Below are 17,193 nucleotides of genomic sequence, written 5' to 3' on the forward strand. Positions count from 1 at the left end.
AACGGCAGAGCTTGGAGGGACCCTAAAGATCATCCAGTCCAGCCCCTGTCAATGAGGCCCAGTTGGGGGGAATCGGACTCCCAACCTCAGACTCTGCAGCCAGAGACCTAATCCTGCCATGACGCTCATCCGCTTTGGGGCAAAGCATCCCCCTGCACCTTTCTACCAGCTCTGGGCTGTGCTGCTTGCCCTAAAAATGATAAACCCAAGCCTCTAGTCCTCATGATTGTGAATTAAAGGGTGGACTTGAAAAGGAGGCTTAAAAAGCTGTGTTATGTTGATGGCATGGTCTCTACAGTGCTTATATCGATGGCTGCAGATCAACAAGGGTTTAAATGAGGGGTTCCCCCCCCCCTATCCTGAGAGACTTTTAAAAAGGGAGGGCTGTTAAATAGTTCAGGGCTGTGGAGGTCTCCATGGCTGCCGAGCCAGCGGCTGGGAGTTTGAATCCCTCACAGTGCCTCTTTGAGAGGGGCTGGACTGGATGATCCTTCAGGGTCCCTTCCAGCTCTGCAGTTCTAAGATTATTATAGTGTAATTATCTAAGTGAAAAGATCCACACAGCCAGCTTAACAGGACGACTGATGAGCCACACGCCTTTAAAAGCTTGCATGCAAAATAGGAAGGAAAGAAGGAAGGGAGGGAGGGAGGGATGGAGAAGATGAGAGTGACATGGATGAGGAAGGAAGGAAGGAAGGAAGGAAGGAAGGAAGGAAGGAAGGAAGGAAGGAAGGAAGGAAGGAAGGAAGGAAGGAAGGAAGGAAGGAAGGAAGGAAGGAAGGAAGGAAGGAGCTGATGATGGACGGAGAGAGGTTCTATCATCTGACAACAGTTTGGCGAAATCACAGTTCAGCATCAAACCCGGAGCAGACTCCCTGTCCTCATGAAACGGTCCTCAGTCACCTGCCTCCGTCGGGCACCTCTTCTCCAAAGACCCAGGTCATGACGGTCACTCTCTCTCTCTCTTCTCCCTGCGTTTCTGCAGACATCCCACCATGAAGCGCCCAATGCCGACGATCCTTCTCACGGCCTTCGTGATCTCCCTCCACTGCGGCTGCCTCCGGGCCCTGCCTTGCCCTCCGATGCCAGATCTGAAAAACATCACGGAGTTCATCTGCTCCTCTCCGACCCTGAGCGAGTTCCCGTCCGGGTTCCCCAAACAAACCAGGCTCATTACCGTGGAGTTCACCAACGTCTCCATCATTGGGGTGGACTCCCTCCGGGCGCTTCCCGACCTCCAGGAACTCCATCTGTCCAACAACAAGCTGAAGACGCTCCCGAACAGCCTCTTCCGTTATCTGCCGAAGCTGCAGGCCGTGGACCTCAGCAACAACCTTCTCCGAGATCTACCGCCGGGCATCTTCCGCAACAACACCGCCTTGAAGCACGTGGCTCTGAAGGGCAACCGGCTGGCCGTCCTCCGCTCCGTGTGGTTCGAAACCCTCCGCCAGCTTCAGTTCCTGGACCTCTCCGAGAACCTCCTGGCAGAATTGCCCCCGTTCTGCTTCGACACCCTGGGGAACTTGACCAGTCTCGACCTCTCCTACAACCGCCTCCAGGAGCTCTCCCCGAGGATTTTTGCTGGCCTGGCCTCCCTGACCGGCTTGAACCTCGAAGGCAACCACATCCAGACCGTTCAGGAGAAGACCTTCCGGGCCGTTCCCAACCTCCAGTTCGTCTTCCTGCAGAACAACAGCTTGGCCAACCTCCCGGCCAAGATTTTTCAGTCCTTGGACTTCTTAGAGATGCTCGACCTCTCCCAGAACCGGCTCACCTCCCTCGACCCAGAATTCTCGGACCAAGTCACCGAAATGAGCCTCGATCTCTCGGAGAACCTGTGGGTCTGTGACTGTCGCATGAAGGCCCTCCTGGATTGGGTGAAGTCCCGTTCCATCAACCTCCTCTCCAGGAAGAGCACAATCTGTGCCTCCCCAAATAAACTGAAAGGCCGGGAGATTGCTTCTCTCAAACCGGACGACTTCGGTTCCTGCTAAATCATCAAGAGGCACATTGCGGTAATGTAGGACCCCTGTATCCGCAGGATCAGTATCCACTAATTTGCTTACACCCCCCAATCTAAAATTATTAAAAGAAAAATCCTAGAAATATAGATTCCTAAAGATGAATTTACCATAGTGAGCGCCAGAGACCGTGCTCTGTTTACGATTCACTATTATAGTTGTGTTTGCTATTATCCACATTTTTGAGCATCCGCGGGGGCATTTGGAATGGATCCCCCGCGGATACAGGGGTCTTACTGTCGTTCTCCACCTCAGCGTCTCAAGCCTGTTTGGCGTCCACAGAATGGACGTTTTTCAAGATGGTCCATCTTTTATTTTCATTCCTGCTTGGGTAAGCGGACGCTTAAAATCAATGTATCGACAGCTTACACTGTATTCTTCAAGTTTGTCAGACTTTGGCAGCTCTGCATCTGTTTCATGAAGTTGTATCCTATACTATTAAGTCCTTTAAGTCTGCATTTCTCGAGACGGCTTCGTTTCATTATTAAGATTTCGCGGCCTGCTGCGTGTATGGTCCGTTTTGCCTTTTTTTTTAAAAAGAGAAAATATTGTTGCTTATAATCTTGCTTGCCTATTCAATAAAAAAAGGAGGAAAAAAAAGATAATTCTTTTGGAGATTTTGTCGGCCTCTGTGGCAAAAAGAAAAATGATCGCTCCACTGGAGAGATCAAACAGATCGCGCTGTATACAAAACCCTGCATAGCGGTTGTTAAGTGTGATGCTCCTCACAGCCTGGATGGCTGAGGGCCATTATAAAAATATATATATAATACTTTGAAGGCTTTGTGTGTGAGTTGTCTAAACACACGATAACATCACAGCCATGCCGAAGGCTAGGTTTCTTGATGGCTGTCCTAGATCTCAAAAACCTGTTTCTCCTTGTGTTTTCACCAAACATTTCAATGCGAACCAATTGGCCTTCTGCATGCAAAATGGAAGTTCGGACACCAACCCACAGCCCAGCCCATCCATAAAGATTTGAGGGTTGATGTATGTCTTAATCCGGGTCTCCAGACCAGGATGATCTGGTTTGGTCATCCCCCGTCCCCCCCCCCGCTCAACATTTCCAGATAACTACTTTCAGTCCCCTTCAGGTCCTCGTTAAACAATTAATTAGGGGCGGTATGACTCAAAAGCGTGGGTGTGTCGTCCAGCTGGATGGCTGGGTAGATGGATGGCTGTTTTATGGTCCCTCGAGGCCAGGCTAAGCGTGATGGACCAGTTCCTGGTTTCCCCAGCTTGAAAAAGGACCATTTCTAGGTCAATATTGTTCATCCCAAAAGATCCATAAATCGTTATATTCCATCTCCGAGCACCCAGCTGGAGGCAGATGGGAGATGTAATCCAAGGACATTTCGAGAGTTGCAGGTTGGGTCTACACCCAACAGGCAGGAGCCCTGAGTGGATTCAAGCAGGAGCCATTTCCAGTCATATCTGGGGATATCATAATTTGAACCCAGAACATCCTGTAGGAAAAACCAGGGGCTTAGAAGTCTAACTACTAAGATAAAACCATGACTGTGCCTGCAAATACTGTACACAATTAAAGCAGATTCAATACTATTTTAATTGTGCTTACCACTTCACAAAACAAGGGATGGAGAGTGTTTCAGGAGAATCAGATGCTTCCAGCATTTAAGGAAGTCCTTCCCTTCACGACGAGCTGCCTATAATGTATCCTTAGACCCTCCATGACTCTGTTCTGGATACAAACAGCCAAATGTTCTTTGCAGATGAAGCAAAATTAACTACCTACTAATTGCTATTGGAATAGGTAGGGGGTTGATGCTTGGTTTCATTTCTTTGCTTCTTTTCCTCGCTTCTCCTCCTACCGCCTTCCGGCTCTTAATTGGTAAGAAAACGCATCACGTCCCTCGTTTCTGACCAGCCCCAGAAATTTATGGCAGAGTTGCGCTCCCGTAGAAGTTTTAAATTAAACCCAATTGCTTAAGGATGCCGGGCCATTTCGTGTGATTTAATACAGCAATAAAACCAATGTGCAAAGCCCTCCTGCATAGTGTTTTTGTCCTGGCTTTAAAAAATAAACCAAAAAAATGTGCATGTTTTGGGTGGTTTGATTCCCCGACTCCCTCTTCCTTTCCTTAAATAAGATGCTGCTGTAAATGGGAAAAAATAAGATGAAGAATCGCACAGCACAGCGAGGAAGCCAAAGGGAGGGAAAAAAGACTGTGAGCAGGACAGGAAAGGCTGGAGACTTTTTTCAAAAAAATAATAATCACGTTTTCTGCTAAACTTTTTGCTCCTGAATATCCAAGGCCTGGCATCAGAGCTTGGCCCGGGGCAGGGGGGGGAGCACTGGTGACCCCTACGAAGGGCATTATCCCCAAACCAGCTAAGCCTCTGACACCAGAGGTTGGCACAGTTTGGCATCCACACCATCTGGGGAGCGCCTCCCAAAATGAATCTCCCCCTTTCCCCCCTATTTTAATTTCCTTGAGCACCATGAGGACCAGAAGCTTGGCTTTGAGAGCGGGCACTGTCACTCCGGGGCAGAAGCTAGCATTTATCCCCTCTGAGAGGTTTGGCCCCATAGATAGCTGGTCTAAAGTTCGGAGTGAAACCCTGGGTAGATTTCGAGACCCCAACCTCCACGGTGCTGGAATCTCCACCCAGCGTGGCAGATCAGAGATCCCGATGCGAGCAGAGAAATTCCCCTCTGGGAAAGGGTTCTGTGACACCCTTAAACGCCTCCTGGCAACCACCTGGTGTTCCCAGAGCCGCTTGGCGAGGATGCCACGCTCCTCGGAGACGCCGAAACAGCAGCTGTTTGCTATCACACACCCCCAACCTTCGGGCAGCTGGAACGAGCATCTGCCACATGCGTCGGGCGCCAGACGCCTCGCAGGGTTGGCGTGTCCCCACCATTCGTGGGCTGGAGAACCAGCCGGGATGCCATGCCCAATCACCGATCGTAGCCCAGCGGGCAGGAGATGAATATCCATCTGGAAATGGTCCTAAACGCCAACGGGGCCTGGTAAGATTTCCTAAGAGAAGACATGCTGTCATTTCCCATTACAATCATCATAATAAGGCCCAAATGTGTGTGTGTGTGGGACCAACAAAATCAGACTTAAAGCAAGAATGTATGGGTAAAGTCAAACCCCTAAAAGCATGGAAATTCAGACCACTTTTTTGTGAACCTGGACACCCCAATAGCACTTTCTGTACATATCATATTCAGCATTTCTTCCTTTATTATTGTTATCGTCTGAACCCCAGCTTTTGCAGGAAAAGCCGAATGGCAGTAAAATAAAATGCAATGCAACGAAAATATTTAAGCCCTTCGACTGCCACCCACGCAAACAGAAGGGTTTGAAATAAAATGAGCATAAATATGCCGAGCTGGTTCCTAACACGGCTATCAAACAAATAAAGTTAAACAAGCAGAGAGAAATGCATTAGAAAATTATCGACAAATAAAATAAATATTTAGAGTATCCGTATAAGTTAATCATCCACTAGATAGCGGCCTGAATATTTCCATAAATATTTATACAATACAGCAATCTGTCTTTGCATAGCTGATGGGAAAGCACATTAAGGCACATTTTATTTATTTTATTATTTATTTATTTTTGAATTGTTCTGGAAAAAATAAATGCATATGATGTCTCTCTTTCTGAATAAGTCCATTCTCCAGGGCTTCCTCGCTCGGTTCCCCCCACCCCACCCCCCCGAAACCTTGATTCACCAGCTGCATATTTTCTTTATTTAAAATGTTTTTGCCCCACCTCCTGAAAAGCCCCCAATTATAATGCAGCAGGGTTTAACCCTCCCTGGCAAGAATAAAAAATAAAAAGTGGGACTCAGCACCCATTTATGGGCACACACAAAGGACTATAAGTACAGAATGAAACCCAGATTCCTTTATTTGCTGCCTGCATCCCGGGGCGTTGCCATGGAGACGCAAGGCCGCGCACGGCGCATGGAAATGGGGGCTTGCAGAGAGAAGCAGGGCCTGGATGCTCCTCGGTGAGAAGTCTAAATAAAATTAGATCTTGCTGGGGTTTGTGGACCGAGAGACGAGGGTGCACGAGAGGTGGCCAAGAGGGGGAAAAGGGAATATAAACATTATTCTCGGTGAGGCCAAAGTCGTACCCAGTTCTGCATTGGTCAACTGGATGCACAACGAAAATTTATGGCCATGAAAGCCATATTATATTATATTGGTCACAGTACGTGCAAAGGACCCAGTTAATGTTCATATTCCTCATCGCGAGCAAATCCGGGATGCAAATGGCGAATTAGCGCCAACTCAAAACAATGCGAGCCGCGCCCTCGGATTTAGGCCCATTCGCCGAGCCGTTATGCGGCCCTTAGCGGTGAGAGCTGTGCGCAGCTCTTTAAAAAGTGGCACCATGTCATTTATTTTCTTTCTTTCTTCCCCCAATCTCTATTTTTATTATGACTTAAACCCGGCCGACCAGTTCTCTGGGAACATGAGATTATAAATCAAAGGCAGAAGCCCTTTTCTTGAGAAGCCGGAAGTTCTTTCTCATGCGCGCTGGTTAAGATTTATTAACGAAAACATGTTGTGACTTTAATATCCAGTTGGGTCGGTTTTTAATTCTTTCTGTCCCGGTTCGTCCACCCTATTTTACAGGTGGATCAACTCCAGTCTGGAATTTGATTCGCAGACCGCAGGCATGTTCTTATTTAAATTAACCCTTAATTCCGAACAATGAGGACTAGCGTCTTTGTTGATGCTCAAGGGACAATAACTCAGTACTAGGGCACAAATGGGAGGCCCCAGGTTCAAATCTTTCCCCTAACAGGGTGGGAATTAGGAAATAATTGTTCTTTATCCCATTGGAGAGAGAGAGAAAAACTATTTCAAATAATCTATTCTTTTAAATTCAACGAGTTGATTTTAAGGCTTTTATGATGGAGTTGGCTTTTCTTGGTTGTACGATTTTGTAAGTTTTACCTATTTTTATTCTGTTACATATAGCCTAACTGCTTTGGGTGTTGATTTTTAGTGGAAGGGACGTTTGTAAATGTTTGCTGGGCACCATCAAGTCGCTTCTGACTTATGGTGGCCCTATGGACGTGACCTCCACAATGTCCACTTATTAACTGCCCTGGCTCAGTCCTTGCAAATTTAAAGTTGTGGCTTCCTTTATGGCATCAGTCCATCTCACACTTGGTCTCTTCCTCTTTTCCTACTCCCATCAAGTACACCGTTCTCTCGGTCCCACCACCTTCACAGGGGCCTCTGATGGGGACACAGGAAAGGGCTTTATCTTTTTGCTCCCAACCTTTGGAACTCTCTCCCACTGGAAGCCAGCTTGGCACCTTCTTGGCTGTCCTTCCACAAGCAAGCCAAGGAAACTTTCCTTTTCTGACAAGCTTTCCCTGTGTGATTGGCTGCCTGGGTGGGGCTTTTTTTTAATGGATCGCGGTACCTTATTTCTTTTACAGTAAATGTGTTTTTGCCGACCATTTCTCACAGTGGTGTTGGATTCTTTGAAAATATTTTTTCATGCTGTTGTTGTTTTGCTTTAAATATCCCGTCTTAATGTATTGTAAACCCCCTTCGGTCCCTTTTAAGGAGAAAGGCGGGGTGAAGAAAATAAATAAATAAATAAATAAATAAATAAATAAATAAATAAATAAATAAATAAATAAATAAATAAATAAATAAATAAATAGGTGGGGTAAGAAAAATATTTTAAATAAATAAGTAAACTTTCCCCCAGCAAGCAAGTAAATAAATCTAGCCTCGGACGTCCTTGTAATTCAACCCACTCCCTTATTCCTGGCTTCCCTCCCCAGAAATCCGCATACCCACGACCACTCCCAACCACGTGTAGAGACCATAGAACCCATTCGCGCGTGTGCGCGGTTCCTTTTGCAACGCGACGTTCTGGCCCCGCCCGGCTCTGCGTTCCGTGGCCGGCCATTGGCTGCGGCCCAGCCCTCCTCCCTTCGGATTGGCCGCGGCGCGCTGCAGAGGAGGGAAGTTCGGCGTTCTAACTCCGCCCCCACCCCCGGCGGCCGGCCCCTCCCCCGCCGGGGCTGCGGTTCCAATCCAAGCGATCAAAGCCCGAGGAAGGAGCCCGGAGGTGAGAGTAACGCGTTTTAATTAATTAAACTTGCGTGGTTCGTTCTTTCCAAAACGCCCCCCCATCCCGTGCATGCGTTCCCGGAAAGGTGGGGGGTTTTAGTTTTAAAAAGTTACTTTCCCCGGAGGCACCGGGAGGGGGGGGGTTTGACGTTACTGGAGGTGGGGGCGGGGAAGGCGGAGGAGTTTGTCTCGAGTTTGGAAAAAGTAACTTGGGGAAGGAGAGGGCATCCGGGTTCGCTTCGGAGCGGGGCGCCCAGCTCCTGAGTTCGAAGGGTCCCTCTGAAAGAGGAGGGACTTTGGCGATCCCCCCCTTTTTTTTGAATAGGGGTGGCCGGGTGTGTGTGCGAATCTCTGTATTTGGCGTGTGTTCGAATCCCGCCCGCCTGATTCATCCGGAGGGGGACGTGCGTGTGTCGGCGTCTGTTTGCCCGATTGCAAAACCTGGACGGGAGTTGCCAGGCTTGGAAACGCCCCTTTCTTTCTTTTTAGCCAGAGTGTTAAGACTCTGGAATCCTTATTATTTTATTTCATATTTTTTTCAAAAAAAAAAAATTCCAACAACAGCAGCCACTTAAATCAGCTTTCAGGTCCTCAAATCCATTCCCGTGGCCATTGTGGAGCTAAAAAAACAACAACAATGTTGATTCCAGGGCCTGAAACACAACACCGTTTCTTTTTATGTTGTGGCAACAAACTTACTCCGTAACAATAATGTATACTGTTTACAATCTCTCTCTCTCTCTTTTACAATTTATTTATTTACGCCTATGTGGAAGTTCCTAAATGTTTCCAAGCTTAGAGAAGAACAGCAGGAGAAGGGAAGAGCGGAGGAAGGTGAAGCACGGCACCCTTTTATTTTATTTGATGTAATAATCATCGTCTTAATACTTAGGGACCCTTAAAGAACATCTAGTCCAGCCCCTGTTAGGGAGGTCCAGTGGGGGATTTGAACTCCCAGCCTCCTGCTCTGCAGCCAGAAACCTCAACCCCAGAGCTGGCCAGCTAGGCCTTTAATAATGGAATGACAGAAGTGGAAGGGACCCAAGAGATCATCCAGTCCAGCCCCTGTCAAGGAGGGGATTCGAAGCCCCAACCTCTGCTTCGCTCTTACAGACCAGCCGTGCCTTTGATACCTGCAAAGGTCTTTTGATTCCTGTGAAATTTGGTTAATAATTAGTCCATTTCTGTGTTCAAAATATTTTTCACCTCGCTTTTCTCCTGCGTTTTCTATGGCCTTCGCCAATGGAGAGGAAGGTTAAGGTTTAAATCCAGGCAGAGTCTGGTTTAGCACCCAACCATTCAAGCACCTCCATGAGGCCTAGAAACTTAAAAGCCCAATGACACAGGCTTATAAAAGGATGGCAGAGGGTGCCCCTTGTAAACTTAAAAAAAAAAAAGAATTTGGAAAGTATATAGGGATTTCTGGGCACAAAACTGTAGGGGGAAGCTTGCTTAAGTTGAAAACCTGAGAACCTGTTTTTTTTTTCCCTCCCCAACCTTGCGGGAAAACCTGACAGATCGATCTGCAGCCTTTCCGGAATCCCGGTTAACCTCTGAGCCGGTGGCAGAGAGCCATCTAGGCTAAAAGTAGCTCCCTAAATAGACTCGGGTGCTTTCCTTTGATGCTTACGTGGCTTGTTTTATTTGTCCCCCCTTCTTTCTCAAAGTTTGACCCCAAACTTAAGACGGGAGACAGTGTGGTCTAGGGGTTAGCACGGCAACCCTCGTCTTAAGAGAGAGAGATTTGTTTTAAAAGCAACGGGGAAAAATCACGCTGAAACCGAAGGCCAACAACGGGTCCATCTGACGGCAGCTGTCTCTCTCCCCCCAATATCATGTGTCGGAGAGTTCCATAAGCTAACTGTGTGGTCATTGAAAACCTGTGATGTTCGTACAGGCTTCTGTTTCTTTCCTCTGTTAGTCAGCATCATGTCGTCGGACGAAAGCGGCGCCGGGTGCGAAACCACCCCTGAAGGCACAGAAGCCGAAGAGCAGGTAGGATTCTTTTAAGATTTGGAAGGGCGGGGGGGGGGGGAATCCAGGGAAAATGGAATGCCGTTTGGTTTCCCTGCCTTAAAAACATAACAACGTTTTCCATCAAACAAACCCAAAATTCTTAAACCACAATTCAAGCAAAATCCAGTGCATTTATATTCAGAATTGATCTGAATAATGTATTTCAAATATTTATTTCAGATATTTTCAATAGGGGTGCTGGATTCAAATCCCTTGCTCCCCTAATCGTACCACTTTCAACATCACAGCACCCTTTTAAAGAATCTGGTGGGGTTTGTCCTTTGCCATGTGTAGGGAACAATGGGCTTTGTAGTTTGTCATTCTTAAGGAATGATGGGATTTGTAGTTGAACAAGGGGCTTAATATTTTCTGCTTGCTTTCTCGCTCCTTCTGCTTGTTTTGAATGTTTTCTCCCGGGGAGGGTAATGATTTGAATTCTACTTCAAGCATCCCTCTTTACTTGAATTCTTAAAATAATTCCACAAATCATTCTTTTCTTTTAAAAATGTTTATGGCAATGTCTTCATTGGTTGTGATTCGAAACACTTGTAGCCACGGGTGACCCTGTCCTGTGGCCCTTTTCGTGGCGGAAAGCTGGGATGTAAAATCAAGTCAATAAATACACAAACTGGAGTGCCACTTTGTCAAAGTTCGGAGTGAAACCTGGCACGGATTCAGCGCATCTCCCCTCAAAACTTTTGCGCAGTGAACCGACCCTCCCAAACAACAACAACAACAATAATAATGTCCAAATTGGGAAACTTCCCCAATGGGGAAGGATGATGACTTACTATCCTATTTGGTTTTGACCTCTCCCGCTGCCGTTAACTCTGCCCACTTCTAGGTGGTTCCCCTTTGATGAGCTTGTAAAGGAGATTTTGGTCTCGGGGGGGGGGGCGAAAATCCTTCCGATTGTTTGGCATCCGGTCCTGTTGCATGTCTAATTCTGCATTTTATTTTATTTTTTCCCCACCCTCTTTCTTGGCTAGAACGTCGTGAGCCGGGTGGCCGGCCTGCCTCTGGTCAGCTCCACTTACGACATGGTCTTCACGGCGTACGCGTCCACCAAGGAGAACCATCCCCTCTTGAAATCTGTCTGCGACGTGGCCGAGAAAGGGGTCCGGACCGTCACGGCTGCTGCCGTCTCCGGGGCTCAGCCGCTCCTGAACAAGCTGGAGCCTCAGAGTGGGTCGACCCACATTTCCGGGGTCCCCTGGATCCCCCCCCAGCTAGCTTTCCTACCCCAAACAGAGGGGCAGGATTTTGGGAGCCCGCTCTTGTCCAGTGGGAGGTTCGGGCATGGGGGAATCCGTCCCGGCTTTCAGCCGGATCTTTACCCCGTGCCGTCCTCGCGGGTGGTGTGAGCTGGCGCAGGGTGGGGGGGGCGGCGTCTTTACCCCATAACCTTGGTGCGCGGCTCAAAATGAAACCAACAAATAGAAACTAATAAATAATGAATCTCCTTGTGAAGTCATTGGATGTGGGCCGCCTAATTTTGCACACGCTTTTGGTAGGATTAAGAGAGTCTTTCCTCGTCTTTTGTCCCCATTGGTTTGTCCAGCTTTTATTACCCTAAATCTGTTTGCGGGTCCCGATTCAAGAAGACCTGTTGGACCTAAAAGTTTCAGCCGGGAGTAGCTGCGGCCTTTTAGAAATTGATTTATTTTCCCGGTATTTGGAGCGTGGGTTTTGTGGACCTGTGTGGTTTTACACTGGGTGTTATTTTATGGCCAGGAAGCTGTCCTCAGTCCCCCTGAGAAAGGGTTGGCTGTCCTTTAAAAAAAAAGGGTCCTCAACAGCCATGAGGACTAGCATCTCAAGGGTATTTTTGCAGTTTCTGAAGGCACTGAAGTCCACTTACGTCTCGGACAAAGTGGTGCAGAAGTGGTTTAGATTGATCGTCCTGGGTTGTAATGAATTGTTCATTCTCCCTGTTTTTAATCCAAACCTGATTTCTGTCTGTCTCTCCAGTTGCAATGGCCAACGAATACGCCTGTCGGGGCCTGGATAAGCTTGAGGAAAATCTGCCCGTCTTGCAGCAGCCGTCTGAGAAGGTTAGCAAAAATTGCTTCAGAACGAAAACGTCACTATGCGATATTAAAAAGCCCATAGAAATGCATTGAAACCCCTTCAAGATCCTCCATAGTGCGGCCATTTTCGCTGCCTGGTAAGCGAGGAATCCGTCCTTAAACACAGTGGGCGGCCATTTTGAAACCACCAATCGGCTATTAAAAATCATCATTTTGCGAAGCAGGGGAACCAATCATCGCAAAGCAAAATTCCCCCATAGGGAACATCGCAAAGCGATCACTTTTGTGATCGCAAAAAATGCGTCGCAAAGCGATTTCATTGTAAAACGAAGCGATTGTTATGCGAGGCACCACTGTACTGCTTCCACAGCGCCAAGGCTTGGTGGTGGGGGCACATTTTACAAATCTGGATTCTCAGCCTTAAGGACTAGAAACATGAATGATTCACAAGGTCTCAAAGTGTGCTAAAGCCTTGCTTCCCAGAACTTGGCAAGGTGGAATCAACGATGTAAGTCTCTTATAGCAGGTGGAAAAAATAAAAGGTGAGAGAAAAAAGGGAAAAATACTGGGGTAGACAAGATGCACATTCTGTATCTAGAAACAGGGCTCTCTTAAAAGGAATTTGTGAGTTGTCATTTCTCTCTCCTTAAAAAAATCTGAATAAAGTGTACCCGTCACGAGGCGTGATGTAGTAGATGGAGTGTCGGACTAGGACTCGGGACCTGAATTCGGATCCTCACTCAGTCATGGAAACTCCCTGGGAGGTGGTGATGGGAAGACAGCCTTTGAACATTTTGCATGGCTTGGAAATCTTTAGGGTTGCCATAAATCGGAAATATTTTGTTCGTGAAATGTCTTGTAGAAGACAATCTGTTAGGAGTTTTGGGAGGGAACCTAATTGTCTCGGGTGAAAAGTAACGTGCGTTTGTGACTCAGTTCCCCCTTTGTGATTTTCTAGGTGGTGGCTGATACCAAGGAGTTAGTCTCTGCCGGAGTCACGGGGGCCCGGGACGTGGTCTCCCTTACCGTCAACGGGGCCAAAGGGGCTGTCACCAGTGGCGTGAGCGGAGTCGTAGGTTTAGCCAAGGGAGCCGTGCAAGGCGGTGTGAACACCGTCCTGGGGTCCCGGGTGGGCCAGCTGGTGGCTACCGGCATGGAGGCCATGTTGGGGAAGTCCGAAGAACTGGTGGACCATTACCTTCCCATGACGGATCAGGAGCTCGGTGGGTAGACCTTGCTTTTATCTCCTTCCTCTTGCGCCTGCTGAGTGTTCTGGACTACAGAACCCATCACATCCAGCTAAGCTTGACGGGGGATGATGGGCCCTGTGGCCCATCGCCACCCAAAGGGGCCAGTTTGTGAGGAGGCCGAGGCCATTCAGAATTGCCGGCGTGGGTGAAATAAATAATAAATTCAGGCTATTCTAAGGCCTGTTGGAAATGTGATGAAGAAATTGGCACATACTGTCATATGTGGTGGGAGTGTAAAATTGATTCAGAAATTTTGGGGAATTGGGTTTTTTAAAAAAATATGTGATATATTTGGAAAAAGATATCGAACTTAATTCTAAAATCGCTTTGCTGTCGGTTTTTTATGAGATAGACCTTGATTATTGCTCAAAGGAATTGATTTCTAATCTTTTGACAAGTGCTAGAATATGAGCGTCGTGGCGCAGTGGTTAAAACGCTGTACTGCAGCTAAAACTGTGCTCACGGCCTGGGGTTCAAATCCCAGGTGGCCGGCTCAAGGTTGACTCAGCCTTCCATCCTTCCGAGGTCGGTAAAATGAGTACCCAGCTTGCTGGGGGGGGGCAATGTGTAGCCTGTATAATTAAAAATTGTAAACCGCCCGGAGAGGGCTTGTAGCGCTGTGGGGCGGTATATAAGTCCAATAAATAAATAAATAATAAATAAATAGAATATTAATAGCTAGATTCTGGAAAGATAAAAATGATATTAAATTAGAGGTATAATGAAATATAATGAAGTTGGTATAATGAAGTTGACTACTGAAAAGAGGGGAAATAAGTGTAAATATTTTTATGGTATTTGGGGTAGATTTGGGGTAGATTTATTGAATTTGTCTTAGTGAAAGGAAAGGGGGAAACCTCTAAGCAACAATCAATACAATTTTGGAAAGGAGGTTCGTAATAAAAGTATTGCTCCAAAGGACCCCGTTTTAAATTGTATTAGTAAGTATTTTCTATTTTTGTATTTGTTTTGGAATTTTTTAAAAAATGAAATTAATAATAATTTTAAAAATAACTGACGGCATAATTTTGCAGGTTATGCTCTCAAACCCGTTTCTTGGGCGACTTACCTGCGGGCGGGTGTTTTAGCACGAAAACATAGCAGAGGCCAGCACCTGTTTTCCACCTGCTGAGCTGGAACGGATGCGTCTCCCCGCGTCCACCCCGGTAGTCTTGGGGAGCAAGGCTTTCTAGGGACGCCCGTGGGAGAGAAATGAAGGTTGCCTGCCCCGGAATATTTTGGAATAATCGGATTTTCCCCACCCCCAGCTTTGAAGTGGGAGGGGGGAAACAGAGAAAATAAGCCCTCGCAAGGGGAAAAAAGTGGCTTCTCGATCCATATTCTGCTTTTCTCCTTTAGCCCAACTGGCCACCTCGGTGGAGGGCTTTGAGGGGGCCACCGTGGAGCAGCAGAAGGAGCAACGCAGCTATTTTGTCCGGCTGGGCTCCCTCTCGGCCAAGCTCCGCCACCGGGCCTTCCAGCATTCCCTCGCCAAGCTGAAAGACGCCAAGCGTGGCACCGAAGAGACCCTCGCCAAGCTTCATCAGACCCTTGAGCTGGTAAGGGTGAAAGAAAAGCACTCCGTCTTTAACTCCTTCTTCCCTCCCTCCCTCCCTCCCTCCCTCTGGAAGGGACCTGAGAGATCATCCAGTCCAACCCCGGTCGAGGAAGCCCAGTTTGGGGGGTAGGGTATTCAAACTCCCAACCTCTGACCCTTGCAGCCGGAGACCTCCACCCCTGAAACATTGATACACCTGTTTAGTCCACCGAAGGAAAAACAAAGATTTGGTTTGAAGGGAGACATGTGTCGTCTTAGAAAGGAACGAAAATGAGCTGCTAGCTGGGAAACCCAGCAGGCTACCCCATATGTGTGGGGGATCGGTTCTGAGCCCTCCGCAGATGCCAAAAACAGCGGATAATAGGAAACCCTGTTCACATCATGGTCTCTTGCTCCTTTTTAGTGGCCAGTTCTGGTCGTTACATCATGGAGATACAGATTGCTGGTTTTTTCTTTTCTTTGAATACTTTTAAAAATTTTGAGGTCACAGATAAGTGAAACAGTGGATAAGGGAGGTCCTCGATATTAAACTATTGACCCAGGCTTCCCAGATAGTGGGTGATCACCTTCCTTGATGACGGCGGGAGAGCATCCGACCTGGAGAAGTGTTTTGCTTAGCTCTCCCTCCGCTGCGATCTCCTGTTTCTTAAAAGATGGCCCCCGGGGAACGAAGGAGAGATTTTGATTTTTAAGCCCTCCACCCCTTTTTGTCCTCGTTCTCAGATGGAACATGTCAAAGGAGGGATGGGCGAGAAACTCCAGGCCAGTCAGGAGAAGCTCCACCAGATGTATCTGGAGTGGAACCGGACTCAAACTGGGAGCGAGGAAGAGGTGAAGTCACTGGTGCAGCCAGAGGTAGCTTCATTTTTTTCCTCTTCCTACCCTGGTGCTGTGGAGTTCCCCTCCATTTAATTTTTATTATTATTATTATTTTGGTGGGTTCTGGTGTCTCCGAACCTCGACCAGGGGTTTCTCCCTTTCACTGAAGAGCGCCGAGCTTCCGTCCGCTGGTGAAATCCTCTGGCACCGTGCTGTGCCGCGGTTGATGGCTTCTTGGTGTTTCTAGATTCTTTCTAAAGTTTCTAGTCCCTATTGAGGGTGGGGAAGGGCAGGCTGTAGGAGAAGAATGTGGTCTCGGTTGCGACCCCTTTTGCTTCTTCTCGTCTCTCATAGGTCGAGTCCCGCACTCTCGCCATGCTCCGCAGCCTCACCCATCAGCTCCATCTCTCCTCTGCCACCCTCCTGTCCCGGGTTCAAGGCCTCCCCGCCGGCGTCCAAGAGAAGGCCCAGTCCGTCCGCCATACCGTGGAGGACCTCCGCACCTCCTTTGCCACGGCCCACTCCTTCCACGACGTGCCGGCCGCCCTCTTGGCCCAGAGCCGGGAGCGGCTGGCCCAGGCCCGCGGCTCGGTGGACGAGATGGTGGACTACGTGGCCCGGAACGTGCCGCTCCCCTGGGTGGTGGGCCCCTTCGCCCCGAATCTGGTGGAGCTCCTGGAGGTCCCACATGGCTGCCACGAAGACGGCGACGACAAGGAAGCCAGAGAGAGTCTCGAGAGCCAGGAAAACTCGGAGGGGAAACCTGGCAGTCCAGAGTTCGAATCTTCCCAGTTGCAGGTGGACCCTTAGAAGAACCTGACGCTTGCAAGACCTTGGCGTGTCTCCCAGAAACGCTGGGATTTGGGGGTTTTGTGTGTGTGCGTGTGTGTGTGTGTGTGTGTGTGAGGCAGTTTTATAGAACAGGATCCTGCTTATTCTGGGGAAAGCACAAGACTCGTGAGATGTCCTGGATTCAAGAGGTCTGCGGCGTAGAGTTTCCGCCCTTCTCGACAGTCTCGGTTTTCTGGGGCACCCTTGCTTTTTGATCTGATGCGGCCGTCCCGACGGCGGGGAACGCGCTTGGAATAAAGAAGGAAAGAGGTCCCGTTGGAAGCTCATTTTCTCCGTCACGACTGGCGAGGCGGGAGAGACGGAATAAAGTGGTTCTCTCTTACCGGGGGGGGGGGGGTTGTCGCTGTGACGGCACAGTTGTGTGGGCCTCACAATGGAAACGTCGTCAATCTTTTGGGCTGGGATCCTGGGTTCTCCCTTTCGGCTGGCCCGCACGCCTGAATTTGCTGTGAGAAGGGCTGTGATTATACCGTCACGGGCGATAGGGTGCCTTCTTGAGTTAGCGGCTGGTGGGAGAGCTCAGGGGTTGAGGTCTCTGGCTGTGGAGCCGGAGGTTGGG

At 48.4% G+C, this 17,193-nt stretch overlaps 2 protein-coding genes across 5 annotated transcripts; both read left to right on the forward strand.

The window, feature by feature from the left end:
• The first annotated feature begins 995 nt into the window (after positions 1-995).
• LRG1 (leucine rich alpha-2-glycoprotein 1) lies at positions 996-2,626 on the forward strand. Its single transcript, XM_078378854.1, has one exon. The coding sequence runs from the start codon at positions 996-998 to the stop codon at positions 1,992-1,994; it is 999 nt and encodes a 332-aa protein (XP_078234980.1). The 3' UTR covers positions 1,995-2,626.
• A 5,367-nt stretch (positions 2,627-7,993) lies between these two features.
• Positions 7,994-16,885, forward strand: LOC110079248 (perilipin-3). Of its 4 annotated transcripts, none has more exons than XM_072978130.2 (8): positions 7,994-8,107; positions 10,031-10,104; positions 11,115-11,310; positions 12,097-12,179; positions 13,114-13,378; positions 14,765-14,964; positions 15,687-15,818; positions 16,137-16,885. In XM_072978130.2, exons 2-8 carry the CDS (start codon positions 10,039-10,041, stop codon positions 16,590-16,592), a joined length of 1,398 nt encoding a protein of 465 aa, XP_072834231.2. In that variant the 5' UTR covers positions 7,994-8,107; positions 10,031-10,038; the 3' UTR covers positions 16,593-16,885. The 4 variants fall into 4 exon arrangements, with proteins under 4 accessions (XP_072834231.2, XP_072834233.2, XP_078234982.1 ...); XM_072978132.2 differs by having other exon boundaries at positions 8,029-8,107; positions 10,007-10,104; XM_078378855.1 differs by lacking the exon at positions 7,994-8,107 and adding an exon at positions 8,145-8,943.
• Positions 16,886-17,193: the final 308 nt, after the last annotated feature.

Source organism: Pogona vitticeps, chromosome 7 (assembly GCF_051106095.1).
Source record: "Pogona vitticeps strain Pit_001003342236 chromosome 7, PviZW2.1, whole genome shotgun sequence".
NCBI classification, from domain to species: domain Eukaryota; kingdom Metazoa; phylum Chordata; class Lepidosauria; order Squamata; family Agamidae; genus Pogona; species Pogona vitticeps.